Source organism: Cyprinodon tularosa, unplaced genomic scaffold, assembly GCF_016077235.1.
Source record: "Cyprinodon tularosa strain WSP-4 unplaced genomic scaffold, ASM1607723v1 ctg164, whole genome shotgun sequence".
In the NCBI taxonomy this organism is placed as follows: domain Eukaryota; kingdom Metazoa; phylum Chordata; class Actinopteri; order Cyprinodontiformes; family Cyprinodontidae; genus Cyprinodon; species Cyprinodon tularosa.
The window spans coordinates 201,404-224,415 of NW_024038475.1; the positions used below are offsets into that span (position 1 = coordinate 201,404).

The window sequence follows — 23,012 nt, forward strand, 5'->3', positions numbered from 1 at the left end:
ACATCTTCCAGTTTTCTCAGATCTGTTTTCTGATGTTCCTGATGGATCCCAGAACTAGGGTCAGCTGGTTCTGCTCTGATAGTTGCTGGTTAGATTTCCTCCAGGAGGGACACTTCCTGCTCAGGTGGGGCAGCCAGGTGCCCTCCTGACCAATAAGAGCAGAGCTCCTGTTTCATGACTTTTTAATAACTGGAGATCCAGGGGAAAATCCAGAGCTGGACCAGGAAGTTCTGGAGGGGAAGACATTTTTTTCCTCAGCTCTGAGGTTGTGCCTGAAAGATGAACTTCAGGGCAGAGCTGCAGCTCCTGAAGCCCAATATGCAAACAGAGCAGAGCTGCAGCTGCGGGGGGGGGGGGGTTGAGATGGCAGGAGTCAGCTCTGAGCTGCCATAGACATCCCGCAGCCTCCATCCCCCCCTCAGCCCCCCGATCTGGGAAAAGAACACTTGATGCCATCAAAGAGGCGCAGATTGAATCCAGATGTTCTCCAGTCGTTCTTTCCATGTATTTAATGAAGGCGCAGGGATGGAGGAGACTTTTTCATCATTAGTTCTCCCCCCAGATTCTCTTTTCCTGCCTACGAGTCCGTTCTGGTGCCAGCTCGAAAATAAAAGCAGAAAAAAAAAGAAGAAAAAAAAACGGAGAAAGAGAAGAAAAAGGCCTCCCCAAGTCTCCTCAGGGGGCTTCACGTCTCAGAGCTTCATGAGGAGGTTTGCAAACATCTGGGGGGGGAGGGGTGCAGACATCAGCATCAGCTTGGGTTAAAAAAAAAGAAAGTTTAAAATAAGAATAAATCTAATAAAGCTCATTTGAAAGAAGCAGTTTATGGGGGAAATGCTGCAGATCTAGTTTTGAAATTTCTACACTTCTAGTTTACAAGATGCAGCAAAAATACACAATAAAAAAAGAAAAATCTGAAATGTACATTGATAAAATAATTTAAATAAACACAGAAGAAGAATATAAACAAAGAGCTAAATTAAATTTGGAAAAACCTTCAGAACCTCTGAAGGAACTTTATGATTTTTATTGATTACTCAGTTTTTTTTTTTATTAAGAATTACCTGCAAATATTATGAAAACAACATGAAGTAATAATAAGTTATAATAATAATAGTTAACAGGAAGAAATACGGTTCAAAAGAACTTCTGGAAACGGTTTTACGTTTCTTTAAAATTTTTCTTTACAGTCAGATAAAAAAAAGGTTATTATTTGTAATTATTTGCTTCAGGATCCATTGAGTTCACATTGATTTTATTCTATATTTTATTTTAAATTACAGACGTTTTTCTTGTTATTTTTGCCCCACATTTGAGAAAATTGTTTATTTTTTTCTACCAAATAGCCCACTTTTTATTTATTTTATAATTTTATAATAATTTTGATCTTTTTATTTCAGTTTGATTCTTTTTTTATTTCAAAATATTTTTAAATTTTTTTATAAATCAGATTTTCACCAAAATTTTATTTTTAAAAAACGCGCCAAAGGTTGGAAATTGTTGCTCCTTCTGGGTTCCGATTAATTGAAACCCAATTAATCGGCTCCAGATGATGATGATGATGAAGATGATGCATCCCCTCTTTAATCGCGTCTCCATCAAGCGTCAATCTGAGCGGATTAAAACTAAACTGCCTGAAGAAGAGGGAGGGGCCCCGGGCCGCCATCCTGTGGCCCCTGCAGCGGATCCTCTCCTCTTGTTTCCTATATTTCCCTAATTAGAGGTCAATATTTTCCGCCCCTCCACCTGATTTCAGCGTGACTTTCAGACTCGCAGGGAGCAGGTCGGGTCTGATCGGACCGGATCCAGAACTCTGCAGAACTCTGCGGACCTCCAGGGTCAGAAAATTAGCGCAAAGGCAAAATAAACGTTAGAATAAAGAGGGAACAAGAAGTGAATTTGCTGCAAACGGTTCTGGGAGACTTTCTGAAACTAAACAGCTTTTTAATTGGCATCAAATATCTGATTTAAATCGAACTCCGCTTTTTTATTTAATTATTTTTTTATTTTTTGGATCTGAACTACTTTCCTATTTAAAAAAAGAGAAAAAGAAAAGAAAAAAAAACAAAAACATTTTGATACTTGGAGCAGATTTTTTTCTTTTTTCTTTTCTGGATTATATAAATGGACGCATCAGGATTATCTGTTCGAACCGAACCGAACTGGAGGAGCTGCTTTCTGCGCCTCTCGCGGTTCTTTTTTACCTTCCAGACCAAGATGCATGAATCACCTTTAGGAAACCAGTGGACTGTTTCTATGAATAAATTTAGTGTTCGGATCGTTTCTCCTCCCGGACCTCAGCCGAACCGAACACGACTGGTTCTGTTTAAACACAAAGAGTTTAAATCTTATGCGATCTGAGTGAAATGAGGCGGGAAAAAAATCCAGACTGTTCATTAATCTGGGATTAATAATCTGAGGATGATATAAAGACCTGCAGGTGATTCAGATAAAATCCAACTTTAGAACTTGGTTGATTGTTTTAACCTTTACAGACTCATTAGGGCCATTAGATCCATCTTTTATTTCTGCTTTCACCTCATTTGACTCCGCAGCAATTAACGGCAGAGTCACGTGCCACAGCTAATTAGACTCAGAGTTCCAGAGCTTTCTCTATAATTAGGACCAATGCTCTGAATTCACGGTGAATGTGAATCAATAACTGAAGGATTGTGGTCACATTCCAACCGTGAGATTTATGTCTGCAATGATTATAGAAAACTGTGTTCCAGAATGGGTTGCTTTTAAAAAATAGGCTATTTCAAAAGGCAAATTGTTTTATTTTCTTAAGGCTCCAAAGCGGCTTTAGCTTATCAATCAGCATTAGAGGTCAGAGGGTTTAAAATTAAATAAAACTTCAATAAGCATATAATGAAAATATTTAATCAGAAGTTTGATTTATAATATTCTTTATAAAGCAACAGTTACAATAAGTTTAGATTTCTTTTTAGCCAAACAGTTGTCTTTATGTGAAACTGAATCCACTTACTTTAAAAGAATTTTATTAAGATTAAAATTAGGTTGGACTAATTACACTTTTATGTAATTTGTATATTTAGACCATCCGCCGAACAAACAGAAGCTTTGCTGATGCTCTGCATCGAGTCTCTAGTTTGTATTAAATCTGTGAGTAAAACACATCCACTCAGGTTTTTCAAACCTCTGACAGCTGTGGTGATCCCTGTTGCATGTTTTCCTTCCACTCAACTTTCTATGAAAACACCCTCAGGACATCCAGCTTCTCTAGCAGTCACCTTCTGAATAAAATTTTTCACATTATTAGTTTTCATTTCAAATCTCCTCTGGAAGGAAAATTATTTAGTGAAGATCTTACCTGCAGTAGAATTTGATAAATCTACAGATTCTCCTCACTTACAAGGATAACAGAGAATCTAAATTAACTAAGTTCTGCTTGAAAAGCAAAGAAGACGAAAACTCTGCTAATTATCTGCTAAATGAATTCAAAGCTTGAATGACTCTGGGCTTTTTAAAGAGCCCTGACAGGAAGACAGGCATTCAGCAGAGGCTACTCTCCTTTAGATTGCCTTTTTATTCTAAAAATTCTTCCACTACTGACCTTGGGGTTAAAGGTCAGCTCTGACCTTAAATGTAACGGTCAGATAAAGCAGCTGTGAAGTCTAGGCTCTATCAGTTCAGGCTGAAATAAGGCCAGTTTAATCCAGGAAGAACTTGGAGGCCTTCGTCCGTGGGTTAGTGCTCCTCATGCCTCCAAGAGAGATGAAGAAGGAGCCTGTGTGCACAAAATATTCATTTGTTCCCACTAAGTATTAATATGTTCACTCTGAGTGTTTTTTTTTCTTTTTTGGCCATAATATGCATCTGGGGGTTTAACCTTGCCTGCTTTTTTTCTAATTCCATTTTCCATCCCTTTAGAAGTAATTTTTCCTTTACATTCATCCTTGGCACATCAAGGTTTCACTGACTGCAGGTACTGGAGCATTAACTAAATCCCCCCTGTTCAGCTATAGAAACCAGTGAAGCCCAGAACTTTCACCCTATATGTCCATCCAGACCACAAACAAAGCATCAGCTATCACAGAATGAGTCTGCCTTCTGTAAGTGTAAATATGCACTTTAATGCTCCCTGCGCAGCCAAGCAACAGAGGAGAAGTGATCTCTGTTCAGGTCAGAGGCTGAGATCGCTGCTGCTTTGAATGATGAACACAAAGGTTACAAACTGTAACAAGAAGAGCAGCACGAGAAAATAAACAAATGGATAGAAATCAGTAGCTGGATCCTGCGTTATGATGCAGCATAAGAAGCCCTGTGCATAAAGCGCCGCTGCAGGTATACTCTGCCCCTTGAGGTTTGATAAAAACCAGTTTATTGATCTAAAGGTCACTCTGTGGTGTTTGAGGCTCCAAGTCATCTTAGGCGACAGATTCTAGTATTTGTTTTCTATCATTTTAAAGATGTTCACTCAAAAAGAGAAAGTCCTTTCTCTTCTCTTTCTCCTCTGCCTGCATCTTCTATCTGCCACTGTTACAAATTGTCTTTAGGATGCACCTAATGAGGAAAGTAACGAATGCACTTATTTGCTACTAAATTGGATTATTTGGATTACTCTGATTACATGAACATATCCGCAGCCTTTCCTCCTTGAAGTGGAATTTGAGCTGAAAAGTAAAATGTTCAAGACATGGACAGCAGCAGGTGTTAATTTACTGCACAGTCTCGCAGACATCGGTGCATCTGGTCATTCGTACCTGGCTGTCAATATTCTATTTAGATGCCTCACTGATGGGAAATCTGAATATCTTTATTTTTCAGTCAGATTATGCTGGTTTGTTCCCCTGCCTGTTAAGTGCTCCCAAATGAAGAGAAAAAATAGGAGAAAAGAAAAAAAAAACTCTTAAATTGCACCCTTTTTTAAATGTCAATTCAATTACCGTTCCGTGAGGCTGTTTTTTTTTTTTTCTTTAACAAGTGGGGGTTTCCAGTAACAAATGCTGACTTTCCTGGTACTTCCCTCTGCAATATAAGATTGTTCTCAAACTCAAGCCAAGGGAACAGTTTGATCCAATCGGATTTCAACCTTTAAACCTTGTTTGCAGTGCCAATAAAAATAACATACACAGAAAATACTGAAGGCTTTCCCTGTTTCCTCACATTTATGAAAATAAAGACGCTTATTTTATCTAAATAATAATAAATGCAAGTTTTATATTAACCTCTCTCATGTGGAGTTTATTGCATGTTTTATTCTATAGGAGCAGTCAGAAAAGTAATGCCATGTTAATTCAGATTTGATTTTAATGTGTTCTCCTCTGATAAATAATATGCAAATAAGAAAAAAAGATGTTAAAAAAGATCATGTTTAGACTTCATAGGTCTACGACTCATGCTGCCAGGTTCAGGTGATGGCGCAGGACTGCTGCTGAAAGCTGCATCCCAATTCATAGATGATCACGTCCAGCCTTCATCTTATTTTAAGGTCATCAAGGACCCGGCCTACATGGCAGGGTTATTATTAGTATTATTATTTTTAAACTGGGATTATTTATTATTATTTATTAAAACAGATTCTGGAAATAGGTACTGTAATCATCATTCCCCACCCCTTGTAGTCCCCTTATAAGGTTAAAGTTTATGTTTATGAACAACTAATCAATTGAGCATCTAATTTCTCCACAGAATATATAAATGGTTCCCATGTTAAATAAAATTTGGATATAGATCCTCTCATAGTGTATCTAATCTGCATAACTTCAGATTAGCATAACCTCTTAATCCAATGAGCATAAGTAGTAGAGGAGGCCTCCTTCCACTTAAACAGTATTAACCTCCTCGCTACTAAGGTAGTGTATGCCACTACATGTGTCTGAGTGGTATGTATGTAGATGTGCATCAGCTAGAACGATGTCAAAGATTGCAGTCAGAGGAGAAGGTTCTAGTGGGTATTGAAGGATAGTGGCTAGAGCATCAAATATAGATTTCCAGAAGTGGGTGAGTTTCAGGCAGGCCCTGAACATATGATGGAGGCTACATCTATCACAGGCTGAGTCTAGTTCAGGATGAAAGCCAATTTCTCTTTAGAGTAATGAAGACGATGAACCATTTTAAATTGAATAACAGTGTGTGTCATGCATATTGAAGAGGAGTGAACCCTTTTTATCACCAGCTTCCAAGTTTCCTTTGATATAGACATCTGTATATCATTCTCCCACCGACTTTTGAGAGGTTCAAGGGGTACCTGTGTTATAGAGTTTAGTACTGTAGCCCTTCTTCATAGGGTTAAAATCAAGGATGTTATCTAATTCATTTTTGGACGTAAGAGTTGGAAATTGAGTGAATTTAGAGCGGGTGAAATCTCGAACCTGTAAATACCTACCACATGGCAGGATTCTTTTTTTTTAACAGTGTCCTGTCTGGTGATGTGGCAATAAGAATAATTGTCTTGATGCCAAAAAGATCCCAACAGATTTTACTTTCACAAGTGGAGCAGTACGGCTATCGTCATAGTGTTACCCTTGTTTTATGCATGTAAATTGCTTTATTATAATTCTGCAGGGAGTTTTACAGATTATATGGACACTGCAATGTAAGTAGAATGGGAAAGGAAAAACAGGAAAAAATGAGAAAAGATGAAAGAAAGAGGAGATACAATGGAGATAATGATAAAAAATTTTCAGTCTGCTTCATCACCTGCAAAGAAATGTAAAAAGAACAGCACAACCAACAGACATGGTACGAGACATACAATAAAGCCACACTTAGATACTATCACTGAAGTATAAGTAGTATTATTTAATAACCAAACCAAGCACCTGTAGTTGTTAGTGAAAGTGCACTTGTGTATGTAAAGTTTATCCCAAGGAAAAATGCTCAATAGTGGTTGTGAAGAGCCGAAGAGGCGTGGCAGGATTCTACCACGAGTTTATGAATCTAGTGAGAAGACAGAGAACCCATGAGATCATGAACAGGTCCTAACAGAAAGATTTTTTTAGACTTATACTTCTTTGCTGCCGGGTGATTTCACCTAGATAGATACATTGATCTACTACAATTCAAGAAATAAACTCCTAGTATTCTGATCACAACAAGCTATGGCAAGCCGTTTTGATATGTATTAGTTCTACTGAACATGTTTTCCTGATATCTGAAAAAAACTTTTTTTATCCTTGTCAAAATGACCATTTCAAACAAAATGACATTCTTCACATCTAGAATAAACATTCTGGATGTCTAGAAACCAACTATAGATCTCCATATTCCTATTGTTAGTGGTCAGCATTGTTTTTGACTATGAAGAAATGTTTTTCAGATATCATAAATACATATCAAGCTGTCAGAACGACCAATTAAAATGTGCAAACATTTCTAGATATATAAAACATAATTCTTACTAATGCAATTCTTTTTTTACTCTCTAAAATTCAGTTTCTGCTACAAAAAATATAATTTAGAAAATATATTATTAGTTAGGTGTATTTTGATCAGGAAGAATCAATCTTCTCCATCTTCCTCTTCTTTGCAGCTGTAGCTGTTTCTTTGTCTTTTAAACACATTCTGCATTTTTTTTCTTTATTAAAATCTAGTTCCAATGGCGTGAAATAGACACTTTCTGTTGCATGTTGTCATGGTGACTCATCCAAAGCGGGGCTCCACTGATGATACCTTTTTAAACTTGTCACACATTTACGTAACTCTGAGTGGACCTACTTAGAGTTGACTGAACTAATAGATAGCAGTAAACTGAAAACTGAGAGTTCCAGACTTTAAGCAAATTAAATTTAGAGTTGTGGATTTGAGTCCGAATTTATTAAACCTGGTTCTTGAAACCGCCCCCTGCACAATGCAGCCTCCTGCACCATCAGGACAGAAAGTTTATTCTGGACGTTTTACTCGAAGTCTTTAGAAATAGCGTGGAAATTGCTGGATTTTATTTTCTGCAAGGCGAGTGCTCATGTGACCTTCCCCCACTTAAAGACCAAGAAAAATGTGTTTCACCATGTCAGATTTGGGTGACTGTCGCTTGCAGAAGCATTTTTCAATGCGACTCCTGCTGGTTCTTCCCCAACAGCTAAATGCTGCAGCTCATGCTGTGAAATCTGCTGTTTCAACAATAAAAACACTTCCAAGAAAATAAATTAGACACTTGAAAGTTTTCTTTGGTCTACTGTTTCTCTGGTCTCAGAAATTATTGGCTATTTTGGTGACGCATATAGGTATTTAGTAATTCACTTAGTAATCAAAACTAATTTAATTTGAAATCACACACCCTTCATTGGCAAATCTATGTGGTCCAACAGCAAAGGTAAGAACATAGCACAAACAATACTAAATGATTAAAGAATATATATTACTTGCAAATACACGAGATGTCTTTATAAAATAACGGAGTTAATTTAGTTACTTTGACATTTTCTTTTGTTTTAGCCAGAAACAGCTGCTGTTGGTCCAAAGCTCCTCAAACCAGGAGCTCCTGTCCTGAAGATGCTTCATCCCCTGTGGGCCGACACCAGAACCAGACAAAACACACAGTAACAGAAGCAGCTTTTTAAACCTTTATTAAAGGAAAACATCCCTATAAACAGAACCAGCTTTAAAATGAGTCTATAAAGCTCCTGCATGTAGTGTTACTCTCAACTCCCTGTCCCCCAGATTTCAGTGTGAGGTTCTGGTCTTCGCAGGTTAACATCTGATCACAGTGCAGATCATAACGGACTGGTCCGTTATGATCTGGGACCATGTTTAGGGTTAAGGACGGGACCATGTTTAGGGTTAAGAGCTGCTCTGCGGGGTTCTAGTTGATCCTGAAGGTTCTGGGAGATTAACAGCTTCAAAGGAGACCCAGTTCTCCTGATCTCTGCAGCAGCAAGTTCTCCAAAGTTTAATTATTATTTATCAAACCAGAACGTTGAATCATGGAGAACCTTTTTACTAAAACAGAACCGATCAGGTTCTTCTAATAAAACGAGTCAGTTAAACAGAAAAAGGAGGAATGATTTGGGTTTTTTATAGAACCTGTTAGAGTCCGACTTATTTCAGTTTGCTTCTGGTCCCCCAACTGGATCGGATACTTCAGACAGGAACATCAGAACCAAACCAAAGTCTCTTTTACAACCCGTAGACTCTTTGGGTCAGCTGCCAGGTTCTAGGAGCTAAAGGATCAGCTCCTAGAACCTGATCTGATCAGAACAGAACCAATACTTTCCACCATGTGAGGAAGATCCGCCTCCTATCTGAGCGTCAGGAACCCGGAAGATCTGCCCGACAACAGTTCTCTGATGGTTCCCCCTCTGTCTCAGTCTCCTGCTGTACCTCCTGCTCTTCCTGGGAGGTTCTGCTCTCTCCCTCTGCTCTCCCCTCCCCTCCGTTCCTCTGAGGTTCTACAGATCTCCTCTCCTGCTCCTCCTGCTCCTCGCTGGCCTCCAGCTGCAGCTGCTGCATCAGCTCCTCCAGCTTGTGGGCTTTGCGCAGCTCGTTCTGTTGGATGATGGCGCAGAGGTGCTCCGCCAGCTGCTCCTTCACCTCCGTCTTTCTGTGCAGGTCCAGCTTGGCCGTCACGTACTCGGCCTCAGCCTTCTCGTAGCGCTTCCTGCGGACAGACAAGGAGAGGAGGTGGTTTGAAGTTTATTATCTTTATTATCCTTTCGTGATTTATTTACACAGTTTTCCCCCAGAACAGGAACCAGACCTAGTTCAGAAAAATGTTTTATCCTCAAGCTATTAGGAGTTAACCCTCTCCAGGCAGATGTTGCAGATTTGCAACAGCTAAATGCCGCTTAGCTAATTACTCCACATCCATATTTTAAGAGCTTTTGTTACTCAGAAGTACAACAGAAGGACTTAGTTGTGCATTTGCAACAAACTGTTTCTCTCCAGCTCACCAGATAGCACTGCTGACTCACCTTTAACATGGCTGAGTCTTTGGTGTCACTGCAACAGATTTTCTAAGCACCAATTTCATGTAAGTATCACTACCAATTTCCATTATTTTGAAATCAATACTACATAAGATTAATCTTCAATGTGTAAAGATATGACACATGTCAATTAGTAGATTTTATCTCCTCTGGGTTTTCCACCAGAAGCATCTCGATTTCAATGTTGTGAATTTGCAACGTGTGCCCAAACAGGTACCAATGTATGCTACATGCTTTATCTACTAGTTTTAACAGAAACTGCCTTCTCAAGAGGTTTTGGTGGAGAAAAAGTTTGAGAAAAAGTTGTCTCTAATTTTGTGAGAGAACATTTTTGTTCCGAATTTTGTTTTGCTCATTTTTTGTTTGTGACATTCAAATAAAGTTAACGTTCTACCTAAGGGAAACAAGCTGATTGCATCGACTCCTTAACTCTACAGCATGCTTAGGGTGACAGTGGAGAGGAAAACTCCATTTTTAAAAGGAAGAAACCTCCAATAGAACCAGGCTCAACGTGATGCAGCCGTCTGCCGAGGCCGACTGGGGTTCAGATACAAAAGGCAACTGTCAACCAGCTCCACAGGCGAAACAGGAAACACACAGCCAGGAAGATGAGCTTCAATCCAGCTCCCATGTCAGAGGATGAAATGGAGCATGTAAAGTTAGTCACAGCCAGAGAAAAAGGACTAAAGACAACTAACAAACTAAAGGCCAAACAATTAAAGCAAGAGGATAAACTGAGAAGAAGAGTTCAATCAAGGTGAACACAAATTAAAGATGATCACTGCAAGTTTGGCTCCTACCAGTCAGTCATCAGCGAATCGCCATTGTTAGCATTAGCAAACATTTAGCTAGCATGTCCTGAAGGGAAGCAGCAACCTCTGCTCACAGAGCTACTAGGATCTGGCTCCGTCTAACACGACCTAACCAGAAGTAAATATTTATAGATTTTGGACTTGCAAGAATTTAGAAAAACAGTGTTTAATACATTACTGTATTTATTACGGTTATTCAGCACCATTATAGACATTATGTGGAGGTCTTATTTCTGAAAAAAAGATATTCCAAGCTGTAAATAGGACCTTTAAAACAAGAACAAGTAAGAAAAGGAGTAAAAGTCCAGAGCTAGCATTTAGATTCTGTCTTTTTCATTAAAAGATTGAAGACATTTCTGTTCTGTAGCAAAATCCTTGTAGGATTTATGTAGAGTTTATTTCCAGAGGCTCCTTGATGAGGCAGGGTCTCACCGTACCGATGCTGACACAAAGGAGCATCTCTGACCAACTCTAACAACCCCACAGCTACAATTAATAAACTGTATGTAAACCTCTCTGACCCTGTGTACAGCTGCATTTAATCTATCAGAACTGGTAGATTAGAGCAGGTCTCAGCTTCTGATCAGAACATTAATGCTGAGATGTTTGCTTTAGGTTCCTTCAGAGGCAGAAACATTTCTCCTCATCTGCTTCAAGCAACGATGAGGAAACGTGAAGTCTGAGCGCTTTGCTCTCCAGAGACTCGGTTCAGGCTGAGCAGCCTGTCAGGAAAACATCTAAGGAATTTTCTAAGTATTTATTTTTTAATCTGTGAGTAGAAAGCGTGCTAAAAATCCACCCCAGCTCCGGACTTTTTCCGGCTCCAACCACAGTATCTGGATGCAGAGACCTTGTCTTAATTGAGGAGAGAAGAACACCACAAGCTTTCTGGAAACATCCAAACAACAAACCAGATAAAGTCAAACATTTTCAACTCTGGGTTCATTTCTTTGTTTTATGCAAAGACTTGAGGAGGAATATACTCCTCACAATCAGAGCAGAGCGGGGCGTAACGGGAGGGTGAAGGTCGGCTTCTCTTCCCGGCACACAAACATCCGTCATCTTCCCGGGAAAAATCAGCAGCGAGGTCAAACACTGAGATCCTGAACTAGACGTTCTGTCCAACAGAGACCAGAACTATGAGGAGATAAAACCCAAACAGATGTTTCTGCAGGTAGGAAGGAGACAGAGACACAGGGAGAGACACAGGGAGCGGACAAAGAGACAAGGAGCGGACAGAGACCGCACAGAGACACAGGGAGTGGACGAGACACAGGGAGAGACACAGGGAGCGGACAGAGACCGCACAGAGACACAGGGAGCGGACAGAGACACAGGGAGAGACACAGGGAGCGGACAGAGACCGCACAGAGACACAGGGAGCGGACAGAGACACAGGGAGAGACACAGGGAGCGGACAGAGACACAGGGAGCGGACGAGACACAGGGAGAGACACAGGGAGCGGACAGAGACACAGGGAGAGACACAGGGAGCAGACAGAGAGCGGACAGAGACACAGGGAGTGGACAGAGAGCGGACAGAGACACAGGGAGTGGACAGAGAGCGGACAGAGACACAGGGAGTGGACAGAGAGCGGACAGAGACACAGGGAGCAGACAGAGAGCGGACAGAGACACAGGGAGCAGACAGAGAGCGGACAGAGACACAGGGAGAGACACAGGGAGCGGACAAAGAGACAAGGAGCGGACAGAGACCGCACAGAGACACAGGGAGCGGACAGAGACTGCACAGAGACACAGGGAGCGGACAGAGACTGCACAGAGACACAGGGAGCGGACAGAGACACAGTGAGCGGACAGAGACACAGGGAGCGGACAGAGACACAGGGACTGGACAGAGACTGGACAGAGACCGCACAGAGACACAGGGACAGGGAGCGGACAGAGACACCGGGATCGGACAGAGACACAGGGAGCAGACAGAGACACAGGGACAGGGAGCGGACAGAGACACCGGGATCGGACAGAGACACAGGGAGCGGACAGAGACACCGGGATCGGACAGAGACACAGGGATCGGACAGAGACACCGGGATCGGACAGAGACACCGGGATCGGACAGAGACACCGGGATCGGACAGAGACACAGGGATCGGACAGAGACACAGGGATCGGACAGAGACACCGGGATCGGACAGAGACACAGGGATCGGACAGACACAGGGACCAGACAGATAGACTGAAAGGTCATGTTTCTCTAGTTTAGGTTTTTGTTAAGATGCCTCAGAATGACACATTTGCAAGACGATTCCTTAAACTGTCTGCAGGAGGCGCCATGTTAGGGACTCATGACAGGAGAGATGACATAAAATCTGAATTTCTGCAGTTAACCTCAGAGCCGTGATTAAATCGGCTGGCCTCCATTAAAGGACGACTCACCCCTAAGTCCCCTTTATTTGCTGACAAACTGTCTTCTACAGCTGTCTACATGTTCCAGCCATTATTGCAACATTTAATTGCTCATTTGTTGAAATCCTGCTTTTGTGTCTAAAACCATCTGTTTGGCGCTCTCCTCAGGTTAAAAAGCTGTAACTGCATCTGACTTCTGCTGTTGACTTAGCAGAGGATGTGATGTAATTTAGGAGAACTGAGGTCAGCAGCTGTCCTTCACTTAGGGACTGACAGTAAATAAATGATTTGGTTATAATATTAAATAAAAGTTAATCACGATGTTCTTTATTAAAAACATTCATTTAAAGAAAGGAAATGCAGTAAAATAGGATAAATACCAGCCTGCGTCATCCGGTCTGATGATACAACATCAGTTTGGTGTCACTCAATCACATGACCAAAAAGAAGAATAAAATAAATAAGAAAAAATTCAACAAACACAATTGTGCGTCGTCTTTCTAGTCTAAAAGTATGAGCTGGATTTTATTTAGTGTCAGTGAGGCACAAGACATGAAAGAAATTATCTTTTGTTTATCAGAGCATTTAGTTTGGATATTTACTGACGGTCTGCAACAGAACCAAGAGGGGAGGAGGAAGCAGAACCACACAGGGCCTCTGATCAAGCCGGTATCACTCAGCAAAGAGCAGAAAAAGAATCTAAACTTTAGAAGTACGTGATAACGAGTCCAAGTAGCTGGAAAAAACCGACAGGTTCTGGAACCAGTCCTGCTTATGTACTGCAACCACCTTGGTGTAGTTCCTCTCCCACAGATCTCATTAATCTAACCCATAGTGATCGGGGGAACCACTGAGACGCCTCAGAGGGACCAGTTCCTATTTCCAGACTTTTATTTTGACATCTATACTCAGAACCAGACCTATTGGACCTGTGTGGGTTTCACTGTGTGTCTCCAACCTTGCAGCGCTGTAGTCCCAGCTGGCCTCCTCTATTCTGCCCCTCAGGATACCGATGTCATTGGACACCATGTCATCCAGTGCCTGCAGCTCCTTCTGGATCCTCTTCAGCTTCACCGCCTCAGCTTGAGTCTGTTTGGATCTGAACAGAGCAGCAAATGTTTGAGATGATGTTTCTGCCTCCATAAGCAGGAACCGCCCCCCTTCGAGCTTCTAACGAGCATTGCTTACTTCTCAGCGATGGTTTTAGCCAGAAGAGCTTTCTTGCGTTTGTTCCTCTCCTCGATTTCCCTCTGTTCCTGCTGCAGCTGCTCCAGACGTGTCTTTTCTCTCCTGTAATTGTAATTAAACATAAGATTTCACATGAATGCACATAAGTGAACAAAACGTTCCTGAATTAATAGGCTGACTTCCTGGAAACTCCCTGAAGGTGTGAGGCAGCATGAGCCGCCTGATGTTTGTATTACAGCGCAGCTCAGAATTAGACTTTTATTGTCATTTTGTATACACAGAGTGTATACAAAACTAAATTTTGTTAAGCACCGCTTTTCAGACAGTAATTGAACATTTCCAATACATAAAGTGCAGCACTGATTAAATGTAAACAGTGTGGCAGAAAAATCATGGTGCAAAAAAAAAAACACATTGATATGGTAGTTCAGACGAGGCAAACTGTACAGAAAGTAAAGGATAGAGGAAACAATGTATACATGTCAATTCTTCTAACCAAGAGAAGGAGAAAGGCCGGTGGAGGTGCATTGTGGGTATTGTAGTTTCCAGTGGGATGTCTGTCTGCTGTGGGACCTTCACTGTGTTCACCAGAGACTTCCAGAGCTTTTAAATAAACTTTATTTCACTGACCAGCTGTTTTTAATGATGTATAAAACAAATAAATGATCATTTAAATATTTTAGGGTAAACTCACAGTTCAACCTCCTGTTTGTCCAGCTCCTTCACCTCCTCTTCTTCCTCCTTCTTCTCTGCAGCCGGATGGTGGATCTCATTCGGCTTCATATCAGCAGGTTCCTGCTCCTCTTGTCTGACAGCAGCAGCGCCTGTCTGTTCAGCAGGAGCTCCTGTCTGTTCTGGAGGCTGACCATCCAGCGTCAGCGGCGGCTTGCTGAGCTGCTGACCTGGTAGGAGGCTCTGTGAGCCGGCTAACTGCAGTGCTCTCTCCCGCTGCATCTTCTGCCTGCTCCGGCCGGCGGCTGGGGGCCTCCTTCCGCGGGGAGCACCAGGAGGTCCGGCGGAGTCTGAGGAGAGAAACCTGGGCAGGTGTTTCAATGTTAAAGCGGATATAATCATCAGACTGTGTGGCTGTTTTACCTTTCTGCTGGATCCTCCGCAGCTCCTCGTCAGAAAAACCCGCCCAGCCGCTCATCCTACAGCCTCAGGCGGAGAGGAGCCCCTAGAGGAGCCCCGCTAACACACCCGGCTAACAGGCTGGGGAGCCAAGATAGAAAACTTCACAGAAACACAGAAAGTAGCTCCAAACACTTCCGCCATCTTTGTTTACCACTGCCACGTGAAGGACCCGAAGCAAAGAGAGAGTCCCAAACACCGCCTGAACAAAAAAAAAAAAAAAAAAAAAACTTGGAAAAACTGTCAAACCTTGGTATTATGGTGTCAGAATGTCACTGTATTCATTCTTATTTTCTATACATGTATATAAAGGCAGGTTTTTTTTAAAATAAAAATGATTAAAAGTTCAGATCGAAATAATCCTATTTTTGGCCTGTTTAAAATATCTAGTGAATTTAAATTCTAGATTATCATATCAACAATAAATGGTCAAAGTTGTATTGTATCCTGCATAATGACATTATTTGGTGGTTTCCTTTATGAGATCCCTAAAAGGCTAGTACCAGGGGTCAGAGGTTTGAATTAAGTTTGTGGATCTGAAAATAAATCAGAGATGAATCCTGTGCTTCGGTGTGAATTTGAAATTAAACATTCTTTGTTTGCCTTCATGTTACGACTAGCTTTAAATTAGGTTAAATTTAAACTAGTTGAAATTAGTTTAAATTGGACTAACTTTAAAGAGTGTCGGCCTAGTTGTTAGAGCAGTACCCTTGTGCTCAGAAGGTTGCAAGTACCCGGTTTAATCCCCACAGCCATTGAGCAAGACCCTTAAAACCCACACTGCTCCCCGGGGAACCGCACAATGGCAGCCCACTGCTCCCCTAAGGGATGGGTTAAATGCATTTCATTGCTTTGTACTTGACAATGTAATGAAAATACATTTAAACTCTATTCAAATCATTTAATTTGTCATTTATTAGACAGACTGAGACAAGGAAACAACAGAGTACAGTGGAAAGAAAGTGCTGAATGTTTTTCATTTTCAGTATTCTTTAACACTATGCTCTCTGTTTTTCTTCTGCTTTATCTGGTCTGTTCCTGTTTGGCTGTGACACCATCCTGGAGAGAAATATCAGCTGTGCTGCTGCCATCAACATCTTTGCTTATAGACATTCGAGATGGGCCTGTTTTTCAGAGTAGATGTGCTCTCTTTCATCCTCTGACATTGGAGCTGGCTCTGAGCTCGTCTGCCTGGCTGTGTGTTTCATGGACGGGGCCGCCTGTGGAACTGGTTGACAGTTGCCTTTTGTATCTCTGCTTCTTTTTCTATTTCTGCTTCTGCCTCCTCAGACAGATGGCCGCTCACATTGAGCCTGGTTGTGCTGGAGGTTTCTTCCTATTAAAAGGGAGTTTTTCCTCTCCACTGTCCCTATAAGCATGCTTAGTGTGAGGGATTGCCTTCGAGTCAATGAGTCGATGCAATCAACTGGTTTTCCTTAGATAGAAAACTTTGAATAAATTTGACTGTATTATGTGGTTGAATTGTAAAGGTCCTTGAAGTGACATGTGTTGTGAATGGGCGCTATATAAATAAACTGAATTTAGTTGAATTGTATTCACAAAAATAAGTCCTACATTTTATTTAAAGGGATAGTTCGGTATTTTTGACATGAATCTGTATGGCATCCCCATCACCAGCGGCATGCAATCACACTGACTTACCCCTGGCAGCGTCCTGTGAGCAGAGTTATCGTCCAGTTTTGGTCAAGCCGAAAGTAGTCCTGCAGGTTTTTAGGAACAGCGAAATAAAACTTTTCTCTTCCCAAAACATTGTGTCCAAAAGAGTGATATTTTCGCATCCCAAAAACATTGTAGTGGAAAAAGTCACACGTCGTTATCAATTGGTCCTATTTTCTCTCTGTTCGTATCAGTGCGCGCCGTCATTCAGACAGCGAGCCCAACAACAGCCATGTCTCCCTCCGCCGCGGAGGGAGACATGACGAGAAAAGTTTTATTTCGCTGTTCCTAAAAACCTGCAGGACTACTTTCGGCTTGACCAAAACTGGACGATAACTCTGCTCACAGGACGCTGTCAGGGGTAAGTCAGTGTGATTGCATGCCGCTGGTGATGGGGATGCCATACAGATTCATGTCAAAAATACCGAACTATCCCTTTAAACCTTTCTGAATAAAACTCTTTTTACAAACACCATTTTCTGAAATAACAGGGGCATTTTTTTGTCTCTACCAACCTGAACTTCATTGCCATAGATTCTAAAATGAAGCATATTCCTAACCCAAAACACTGATTGGCTCATTACCAGTGCTCTGCTGAACTGAATGAGGAAGTACTGAGGGACCATCTAACTCTCCAGGATGGTTGTTTTGGAGCACTGGACTCCAACACCCTGGATCCAAGTTGATTTTATTCCAGCATGGTCCTGCAAATCCTTCCATCGTCTATCATATCTGCCCAGACTCCTCAACCCCTATAATAAATGATAATCCAATGGTAAATGATAATTGGCTTGTACTTATATAGCGCTTTTTCCAGTCAGGAGACTTGACCAAAGCACTTTACATGGAATTCACTCATTCACCCATTCACAAACACACTCACACACTGATGGTGGCACTACATTGTTGCCACAGCTTGCCTGGGGCTCACTGACAGAAGCCGATGATGCCTCCATCACTATGGCTGAATGGATGATGGATGGATGGATGGTTGGATGGATGATTGGATGGATGAATGGATGGATGGATGGATGATGGATGGATGGATGATTGGATGGATGAATGGATGGATGGATGGATGATGGATGGATGATTGGATGGATGATAGATGGATGGATGGATGGATGGATGGATGATTGGTTGGATGGATGGATGATTGGATGGATGGATGAATGGATGGATGATGGATGGATGATTGGATGGATGGATGGATGGATGGATGGATGGATGGATGCATGATTGGATGAATGGATGGATGGATGGATGGATGGATAGATGGTCGGATGATAGATGGATGGATGATTGGATGGATGGATGGTGGATGAATGATTGGATGGATGGATGGATGGATGGATGATTGGATGGATGGATGGATGATTGGATGGATGGATGGATGGATGAATGGATGGATGATGGATGGATGATTGGATGGATGGATGGATGGATGGATGCATGATTGGATGAATGGATGGATAGATGGATAGATGGTCGGATGATAGATGGATGGATGGACGGATGGATGGATGATTGGCTGAATGGTTGATGGATGGATGGATGGTTGGATGGATGGATGGGTGGACAGTTGGATGATGGATGGATGGATGATTGGATGGATGGATGGATGAATGGATGGATGGATGGATGGATGGATGGTTGGATGGATGGATGATTGGATGGATAATAGATGGATGGATAGATGGATGGATGGTAGATCATTGAATGGATGGATGATTGGATGGATGGATGGATGAATGGATGATGGATGGATGATTGGATGGATGGATGGATGGATGCATGATTGGATGAATGGATGGATGGATGGATGGATAGATGGTCGGATGATAGATGGATGGACAGATGGATGGATGGATGATTGGATGAATGATAGATGGATGGTGGATGAATGAATGGATGGATGGATGGATGATTGGATGGATGGATGGCTAGATGGAGGATATGATGGATGGATGGATGATTGGATGGATGGATGGATGGATGATTGGATGGATGGATGGATGGATGGCTAGATGGAGGATATGATGGATGGATGGATGATTGGATGGATGGATGGATAGATGGTAGGATGGATGGATGATTGGATGGATGGATGGATGGATAGATGGTAGGATGGATGGATGATTGGATGGATGGATGGATGATTGGATGATTGGATGGATGGATGGATAGATGGATAGATGGTAGGATGGTTGGATGCATGGATGGATAATGGATGATGGATGGATGGTTGGATGGATGGATGGATGATTGGATGGATTGATGGATGTATAGATGGATGGATGATTGGATGGATGGATGGATGGATGATAGATGGATGGATGATGGATGGATGGATGGATAGATGGTAGGATGGATGGATGGACAGATAGATGATGAGGAATTCATCAGCCTTTAAATCCAGCTAAGCTGCTTCCATCTCTAAAGTTTGCTGTGAGTCTCACCGTTGGACTCTAACAGATTCAGAGCACCATGGGTCGTCCTGGCCGGGAACAGAAACTTGAAACAGCTGAGTGAATCAGCATGAACGTTACTCTCAGCGTTCCTCTCCATCAACTCATCGCTCTTCTTATCTTGGCCTTCCATTGTTTTTTTGTTTTTTTCTCTCACACACAATTCTTGGGAACAAAGTCTGTCTCTACGTCAGCTCTACTCTTGACAGAAAGCGATACCAAAACAATGACCTCTGTTTGGCAACCAATAAAAACTGGCCTCCACATCTTTGTTGCATCTGTGGGGGGGTAATTATGTGTGAGTTAAAAGGCAAAACACCTCAGGAGGGCATAAATCGGCAGCAGAGTGGAGACAGAGCAGGCATGGTGTCCAGATGGCTGGATCGAAGAGCGTGTAGCTGAGGATGGGACGGCCTTGGGGTCCTGATTAGTGAGAGCCACATGGCTCATTACTGAGACGACCTGTGAAGGCAGATGAGGGTTAAAGGTCAGAGAAGTGTATAAATCCCCTGTAGGAGAGGATGGAGCTGAAGGAGAGGACTTCACCAGGATGATCAGTGGTGCTGAAGTGATTTTTCTACAGGAGGGTGAACCACAGTGACAAAGCATGTAGATACCAGTCTGTTTCTGCAGGACTAATTAACACAGTTTTCCATAGAGTAACACTTCAACAAACCTATTAAGATCACCTCAGTCTTAATAAAACTACAAAGCAGTGAACTTTTACATAATTAAAATCCTAATTCTGTGTAACTCCTCAGCTCAGATAACCACTCACAGAGATTAAACATGATTGTTCTGGTATTATTGAAATACTAATTGGAAATACTATTGGAAAATAGCGGAAATGTAAACAGAACAAAGCACAAAAAGGAAAAGGTGTTTTAGCAGACAGAAATAGTTGCTTTCTATGATGCCAAAGCAGACAGATTGTGCACCAGCAGGAGTAGTAGGCATGTGATTTCTCAGGCGTTGCAAGACTCAACAAAACAAAAAAGAAGCAAATGTGGAGAATTTTGGTAAAGCAGTTAGTTTTGGTGCCGATTTAGGGAAGCAAAGTAGTTCAAAAGTAGTTCAAACACACAGAGGAAGCAGCTTCTCTTGTGGATAGGTAGGTCAGTTGATTGCTTATGCGAAACGAAGGTCAGGTGGTCTATCATGGAACAGGCGTGTCGCTGCAGGTTAGTCACTTTATTCGTCAACATCAGTTAGAATAAAAAGATTCAGGCGTGTTTTTAGTCCGCCATCAACACCGAGGCAGCTCGGTAGTTACATTTAGCATTCACTCGTGCTTTATTTCTCAATTTGGCTGAGAGAGAGCGTGCCACCTACAAACTAGAAGCAGTTAGACCTTTAGCTATGGACTTTAAAGGTCAAAGGTCACAACCAGATTCTAAAGAACCTCATATAATCATTTGAACAAGCTGCGTTGAAGCTGAGACACATATTCAAGTGAAAATCATTTCTGTCTTTCTATGGAAACATGAACATGTCCTTTCTGCAGAATACAGATAAAGCTGCTCTTAAACAGGATGGTCATGGTTTCCTGCATGAAGTCCTAATTTGTTTTGAGGAAAAGATTGCTTTCTCGTGTCGGAGAACGGCCGAGCGCGTGCAGTGAGCGTGCACACCGCTCTCTGTGTATTCCCCACAGAGGCTTTCCTCGTGATGCTCATTCAATCTAACAGGAAGTGCCACGAAAAATAAACAGGCATTCTGCAGAGACGACCATCACAGAGAGTTGGAGCCTGGAAGAAATTGAGGATGATTAGAGGTCAGGCTGTTACTGCGGCTCGGAGCTGGAAGCTGGAGGAACTTCTCTCTAATTGCTGTTTCAGAACATCTGTAGTGAGGGTAAAAGCTGACCCCTCGGCCTTCATCCCTCATCCTGACCAAACCTCAATGGTTCCTCTGGATTTGCTCCTAAATTTCCCACCAGTGGACAAACCTGCAGCCTGATATTTTGGAGACGTCCACCTTCATCATCATTTTCTTTTTCTGAATGTCGTTTTCTGTGCTTTTCCCAAACCTCCAGTAGTAGTACAGCTCTAACACAGTCATCCTATACTTTATTCTTAAAGGAATATTCTTTTTCCATTTGAGATATTATCCAACAATCCACTGCTTTATGATCATCTCTGCTGGTAAAAATTACAACACAGCCCATACTTCATCAGTAAATGGGACTTCCATACTGCGAAGTAGCTGCTGCTTTCAGCAAACTTAACCTGTAGTTACTGAGGTGGTAGTGAAAGTGAAAGTTTTTGAGTTTTAGAAATTTTAGTTCTGACTCTGTATGTTTTCAGTATGGGAAAAGTTACCTGTCGCTTCTCCAAATTATGAATTCAAGTCTTATTCAACAAAATATATATTCAGAGAATGTTTTCTAAACATTCTTGGTCAATTATCTCTAAAGGATTTTCTCTTTTTAAACCTGAATCAGAAAAACAACCTCAGCTTTGTGACGTCAATTCATGTTCTTAATAGAAAAGGGTTGTATGATTTCTTAATTTGACATTTGGGGCTTTAGATAATGCTGACAGTTGAGAGCTTCTCCATCTCTGTCCCAGTTCCCTCAGACCTGGCTCCATGTGCAGGCTGTGCCAGCTTTCTGCCAGACCCTGTTAATGTTCTTGGAGAAGCTCCCCGGTCCATCTGAACTGAGCTCTGTGCTTCTCTCTCTGAGGAGTCCCACCTGTAGGGAGGAGAAACAATGGCTCCCTGTCCCACCTGCCTCCCAGCTAGATTCTCCTTGGCACCAGATTCCCTGTGTGGACACCTTGGAGCGAACCGGGGAACTCTGGACAGCGACCAGCTGTTTCAGCCGGAGCCTTCAAAGGTGTCACGTCCAGACGGTCTGGCTCCTCCTGGGGTTCTGGTCCCGGCTGCAGCCGCAGCAGCACAGCGGCTGAAAGAGGCGGCCTGTCAGTTCGGGTTGGGAGGAAAAAGGCGACTAGTTAGATAGGACGGCCGACGGGGGGAGAGGACTACAAGGACCAAACCAAGGAGATATATGTAGATCCATAAAGGTCAGTCAGAGGCGGGTTCATAGAAACCGGTCTGATTCAGACCTGGGATGTGGTCAGACTATGGTTTCAAGGTGTTTTGATTCTTAAATTAACATCTAATTCTAAACTCTCCTGATAAGTCAATGGATGCTCCAGAGTCCTGGTTCCTTTGTGGTTCCCTCAGCCCTAGGATGTAGCCATGAGGTTGATTTGTCCAGAACATGTTTGTAGATCTCTGGCAGAGGCCATCAGATGTTCACCTAAAGACTCCTGGTTTCGAGCTCTTCATGCATTTGGAAGAGAAACAGGCCCTCAGCATTACAGGGCCCCCACCGTGCTTTTCTCTGTAAACGTTCTGGTTTTATTGCCCCCCTTAAAAACACATATTTCAGCAGACCTGCTGCTAAACAGAACCTGTTCCTGCATAGCCTCTGCGTCCCAAACGACCTTGGCTGAGAGACGTGTTTA

At 42.1% G+C, this 23,012-nt stretch overlaps 1 protein-coding gene across 1 annotated transcript; it reads right to left on the reverse strand.

The window, feature by feature from the left end:
- Positions 1-8,514: 8,514 nt before the first annotated feature.
- gorab (golgin, rab6-interacting) lies at positions 8,515-15,567 on the reverse strand. The gene is made up of 5 exons (XM_038280799.1): positions 15,356-15,567; positions 14,955-15,282; positions 14,261-14,362; positions 14,031-14,171; positions 8,515-9,562 (listed from the first exon to the last, which is right to left on the reverse strand). Exons 1-5 carry the CDS (start codon positions 15,408-15,410, stop codon positions 9,214-9,216), a joined length of 975 nt encoding a protein of 324 aa, XP_038136727.1. The 5' UTR covers positions 15,411-15,567; the 3' UTR covers positions 8,515-9,213.
- Between the last annotated feature and the right edge of the window lie 7,445 nt (positions 15,568-23,012).

Coding starts and splice junctions, on each gene's coding strand:
- gorab (XM_038280799.1), bottom strand. CDS start 15,410: ATGAGCGGCTGGGCGGGTTTTTCTGACGAGGAGCTGCGGAGGATCCAG. Junction 14,363..14,954: donor GACAAACAGGAGGTTGAACT/GTGAGTTTACCC, acceptor TTACAATTACAG/GAGAGAAAAGACACGTCTGG. Junction 9,563..14,030: donor TGGGACTACAGCGCTGCAAG/GTTGGAGACACA, acceptor GTCTGTCCGCAG/GAAGCGCTACGAGAAGGCTG.